Source organism: Plutella xylostella, chromosome 29 (genome assembly GCF_932276165.1).
Source record: "Plutella xylostella chromosome 29, ilPluXylo3.1, whole genome shotgun sequence".
Lineage (NCBI taxonomy): Eukaryota > Metazoa > Arthropoda > Insecta > Lepidoptera > Plutellidae > Plutella > Plutella xylostella.
The window spans coordinates 2332625-2338624 of NC_064009.1; the positions used below are offsets into that span (position 1 = coordinate 2332625).

At 37.2% G+C, this 6000-nt stretch overlaps 1 protein-coding gene across 2 annotated transcripts in view; it reads right to left on the bottom strand.

Annotated features, from left to right (window-relative positions):
- LOC119693031 (zinc finger protein 250) overlaps positions 1-690 on the bottom strand; it is a 46503-nt gene extending 45813 nt beyond the window's left edge. For both annotated transcript variants that reach the window (XM_038115092.2, XM_038115085.2), the window contains exon 1: positions 571-690. In XM_038115092.2, coding sequence (XP_037971020.2) covers positions 571-655 — 85 coding nt within the window. In that variant the 5' untranslated portion in view covers positions 656-690. The remainder of the gene's footprint in view (positions 1-570) is intronic.
- Between the last annotated feature and the right edge of the window lie 5310 nt (positions 691-6000).

The window sequence follows — 6000 nt, forward strand, 5'->3', positions numbered from 1 at the left end:
AACGCTAGTTAAGCAAACTAATATTTCCTCGTTTTCCGACGGCACAAATTTTATAAATTCGAATAAATTTTCGTGAATACATATTGATATTAAAAATACATAATAAGATAAATCATAATTAGGTATAACGAATGATTTTAATCAAACCTGGATATTAAATACTAAAAAATAGCTATATTCAAATGAATCCTTGTAATTAATTATGCTAGTAACACTATCTATGTGTAGCATTTTGTACACTTAACAACCTTAGTAATAAATTCATAAAAATACAAATAAGTACAACGTGTGATGCGTTTTTAATTGATGCACGGTGGTTGCGTGCGGCGGCACGCGCCGGCTAATTTATGTACGAGCTGAGAGGCGCTGACAAGAGTGAGCGTGATCAGAGAAAAAAATAAAAATTTTTACAATAAAAAAAAACCCACTATAAATATAAAAAAAAATATTTTTTTTTGTTGTTATGACTACTTTTACTCTTTCATAAGTTACTTTTAAGTAAAATATATTTATTTTCTTTTCTTGAAAAAAAAAATGCAATTAGAATCTAATAAGATGCAGATGACATACCTGTGTGGCAGTAGTCCTCGAGGTAGTGCCTCGCGGCGCGCTGCACTATCGAGTAGTAGAGGCTCACAGAAGATGCCAGCGCCATCTTCTCTTCTCTTCTTTATCTTCTTATTTAATGATAATGATAGAAGTTCTTCTTCTTCTCCTTGTCTGTCTGTCGGAAGTACAGTTTGTTCCCTAACGTTTGTGTTTAAAAGTTTGAGATAGAAACCAAAAGAACCAAACATACGTTTTAAAATAAAACTTTGTGTTTCTGTTGCTGCATTTGTGGCGTGTTGAAAATTTGTACAAAACAAAACAGAAAAATTTGTAGTTTGAACTGCGTTTAGTTGGAGGTTCGGTCACGGCTGGCTGTTCCAAAATTGAAATTTTGAAGATTTTGTCGTCGAAAAGTCATTTTGCGCCATTGGAAATTTTAATTTTTGCAAGTCACATAATAATCAAGTGTTTTGGTGTCCAAAGTTCGTCACAATTTCGTGCACATGTTTGTGTATTTTCGCGCCGAAAGTAGAAGCGCGAGTTCAGAACTCTAACGCGAAATGAAACACGTAATAAGATAAAATAAGAAATAACGTGTGCGGCCGGCGCGCGCCGCTGCTTGCCTGCGACTGACGCCGCGCCGCCGCCGCCGCCGCCGCCGCGCAAAGCTTTTTTCTTTTTTATGTTTTTTTTCAGCCAGTCCGTTGCGAGGATGTGGAGGCACAGAAATAAGGATGGATCATCCGTAGTTTTTTAACTCGAAACAAGGAGTTCGGCAATGCATTTTGTAGATGTTAATGCGACTTTGTTACCTAGTTTTTCACAATGTTTTTGAACTTCCTACATTGTGATGTATAGAGTTAATTTTATTTTTTATTCGAGTCTTCTTACTCCACCAATGCATACGTTTTGGAATGTGATATAATTCAAACCTGAAATAAAACCATTTGGGAGTAAAATATGAGTCTTATAAGCAAAAAAAAAACGTGACCAAATCCTACCCCTCAAGAAAACATCCAACACCAAGTTTCAATGTTTTCCTTAATAATCGTATCGTCTCCTAAAGCTCGTCAACTAGATACCCCTCGGGCCAATCAAAACCCGTATCTGTGGCGCTCGAAATACGGTTGAGAAATCCAAGATGGCGTCGCGTCACCTTGGAAAGCGCGGGAAATGTAAGTTTTCCTCAGACCGAGACCAGACGGCGTGGTCCCGCTAGTCTATGGTCCCGGCTATGTGTGTTTACGCGTTTTGCGGAAATATTCACACACTTTCGGACTGCCAAGAGGGTCGTAGCTCGTAGGGCTAGCTTGGAATAGTTACACATGTTGAGGGAAAATACAGGTAGGTCAGTTTTTGGGCTAGCTTACCTTTCCTGTAGTCTGTGCGTTTCAAGTTGTATGAAATGAAATGTAAAGTACTTAGACATTTAAATGCTTCCAGTTGTCTCTACTCACTTCTAAATTAATGTCGTAGGCATGACATATTCTAATTAGAACTACTTACTCACAGAGTTTGCATAAAAATAGACCCCTCAAAAGAGCAAGGAAAAGGAACCGGAAGATCCATTCATCATTTCAGGAAGACAAACCTCTTACAATTGAAACAAAAAATATTATCAGTTGTTAACATAATCGCGGGCACAACGCGATTATTATGAAACCCTTTAAAGCCATTCCAGTTGAAAAAAAGGAATAAAAAGAGGAGAAAAAATGTTCATCAACGCGACACGCTCCCCCCGCGTCCCTCCCCCGCCCCCGCTCCCCGGGGCGGCGGGTGGCGGGACAGAGACAGACATACTTCCGTCTCTGTCGTTGCATCTCGCGCTTCCAAGTTTCATATGAAAACTACCCGCGCAGCTTTACACTCCAACTTCCACAACGACCTAAGCAACATTTGCTATCCAGTTAAATGTGATATTTATGTTTTCTACCACATAGCAGAGTTTTGTATGCGCAGTTAAACGCACATGGTTAGAAAAGAAGAGCCGGATCGCTGAAGTTTGGACTCTTGCAAGCGTGAGCTCGCACACATACAGACGTGCTAAGTTTAGCCCCGCGTAGCCACGCTGTGCATCCACGCACACACGCGCACTCTGCTCGTGTATGACGTGTGTGTACAAGAACGCGCTAGTGTGAGTGCAAAAGTTCGTATTGAAGTTTTCGGTAGACTTTCTTTGTGTCCGTGATTTTTTTCGCGGTTTCCCTTAGTGTGCGCGGTCAATCGTGTTTTTTCCCTGTTTATGTGCGCGTGTGTCGTGTGTGCATGTGTGTGTGCAGTTCTTTGTGTCCCGGGGATGGTGAAAAAATGTCGTATTCGATTCTGGCTTCACTAATGAATGATAGATTCGATTGGATTTCGTATTTCGTTGGACAAGAGGTTGTTCTTCGTTCTCTCACTAATAACGTCGAGGTATTTGCATATTGGGTTTTGGGGGTTTAGTTTTTTTCATTTTTAGGAGTCCATCCGTATCTACTTACATTGCTGATTGGAATACGATAGTGAATAAAAGAAAACATAAAATATTTTTGGCGTGCAATGTAGAGCTACGGTTCTAATTGCATAACCTAATTGAAAAGAATTCAACGCGAAGCACAAAGTTCATGAAAGTTCTACCAAACAATATTGTTTTCCATATATACTCAACAATTTTGGCTATTTCATTGTTTTTGATTTTTATAATTCCACTTTAATATTGAAAGCCATAGCAACATATTCTTAACACAAAATGCGTAGTGTTGAAGTTCAATTTGAACTCTTGCTACAATTTCTTTGTTTGATTTGTTGTTGTTATGATGTTACGTAAGAGAAGTAAAATATATAAGTTGATAAATATTAAATATAATTATGATCCCAGTAGTGGCTGGATAAGGAAAAGAAATTTACGATTCATATACCTACTTACCTAAGGGTACGTTTACACTGTAGTAGAGGAATCCTCAATCTGAACTATTAGGTCATCGCTCTTAATACATACTACGCAAGAGTTAAATCATAAAAGCTACTGCAAGCTCAAGGTGTCTTCTTCTACGGTACCTGAAGAAGCACTCAGAATAATGATATGCATTAGAGTATAGCGTATTAATCTTCCAAATACTACGTTATTAGAGACTTGGCCAAATATAAAAAGAAGAAAAAAGTTAGTAAGAGGTCAGTAACTGGACCGGATTCGGTGGCACTCTGATAGACGAACTTTTTGATGTGAGATGGTAAAGTTTACCATGCCACTTTTAGGCATTATTTACTTAAGGCTTAAAAGTTCTTGATTCTTGCGTCGTTAGAGTGTAATTCCAACTAGGTACATGTTATGTATTGACGATGTAGCCCACTGTGTCTAAATAAGAAATACATTAAATATTAATAATCAACTTGGAAATTATTATGATTGGTGGCATTTTATAGCTGTTTAAGTGTTCAAAAGCTAAAGTATTAAAAAAAATATGAATTTGAAAATACAAAATCCTTTTTACCTTATGTTACTTACATAGTCGATGATAAAGTGGACAAAGGCAAGAATTGAGAACATTTGAGCAGGAATACCAAGTCCAAACAGAGCTTTAATCTCATAGACTCTGAACCAGGTAAGATCATAAAAACCTTAAAATGTATTCCGTCTATAACATTCTTAAGACATCTTCACACTCACTATCCACAGTACTCGAGTGAGCAAAAGCAAACGATTTCAACTCAAGCTTCCGAAAAAAAACTCAATTATTATTTAGCTCCAATCTTCAAGTAGCCAAAATATTGGAAGTATGACTGCTGTAACCCTTAAGTAGCCACATATGTAACTTATTTCTTCTTTGTTGCATCTAAATTGGACTCCGGTTAATCTTGATGTGTGAGGTTCATCTTTATTATGATGTTGAATGAAACATTTGTGTGAATGAACGATATTCTATTCTATTCTATTCTCTGTGGGGGTGTAAGTACCTGCACCTGGCTCTCTCGAATGGAACCTTTGTGCATATCCCCAAGGTCTAAACTGCCTTCCTAAGCTTGGACCATTTCCCATCACGCTGGTCCACTGCGGGTTGGTGGGTTCACATGTCTATATGTGCTTAATCTAGATGTGCATATTTCCTACCGATGTTTTCCTGAATCATAAGATTGATAGTATATCTACATGTTACTTTAATCCCAATAAGCACATCAATCTAGATATGTGAACCCACCAACCCGCATTGGACCAGCGTGGTGGGAAATGGTCCAAGCTTATGAACGATATTATAAAAATACTTTTAGTTTGAAGATTCTAAATAATATTTTAAATTTAGTTTAATTATAATATGTACTCTATCTCTAGAAGTATCTACCGAATGTAGAGACAGTGGTGACGCAACGATGCCAGTTTGCAGTATGTTATTTTTTTTTTAATAGATAGATAGACATACTTAATTAATTCGTAAGAAAAGCTTGTTAAAAAAAAACACTTTACATTGTGTCCAACAAAACTAATTAACAACATGACCTTTGATTTATTGGTGTGAACAACTAACCTTTCCATATTCAAATATTCCGTCTAACAAGCTACAGAACAAACACCTTCTTTCTATTGGAATATCCAGTTCTTTAATTCTCTTTGTGTGGCCAACTATAGACTTACAAAAACCTTCTTTGACCACACCTTTATATCGCTATATTAAAGTCTATATTAGCTAGACAGTGTTGTCCACGTGGTCTGCACATCGGGTTATAAGATGAAACAGAAAGTGGAAACAAGGACGACCAGTTAACGAGCCTTAAGTAAAAGCACAGAGTATAGAGGCAACAGTAGGACTAGTCTGTACAGTGTTTACCTAGTATAGGGAAGGGTATCTTATAAGTAGTTACATTATTGTACTTTAAGTTGCTCTTACAGAATAATTTTCTGCTATCATAATTACTTTGTAGTCCAGGTTGAAATAGGGTGGTGTTTAGGAGGTATACATGATGTTTTTTTTTGGAAATTCTTTGGGATACCTTATTTTTAACACTCTATGTACCTATTATTTTTTTTAATAATTTAAGTTTTAATGTATAACTGTTATAATTAACAGCTGTGCCGCCGGCGCCCTGTCGTAGTCTAGAGCTCTGACTTATTATTATTAGGTAGCTGACGTCTGATACTGCTTTTTTGTTCCAAGTTCGTCGGACACCGCTGTTGCTAGGTCAGGAAGTCAGGAGGCTTCTGTGACTACGGACTACGTACGGAAGTATTATCTTAGGTTCTGTTTGAATGAGGGAAGCTTAGGATTGCTAGAAAGGCACTACTATGAGCTCTTTCATAAATTTAATTAAAGTAAACATTTATCTATTGATGTAAGATTGCATTGCTGAAAATGTCCTCTGCTTTTAATAGAGAAATAGAGACTACTGAGGTGACAGTAAATAATACACATGCAAAGTGACATATTATGAAGTAGTACACATTTATATTTTTATTCAAATGCAGCACGTTGGCAGCTAGCT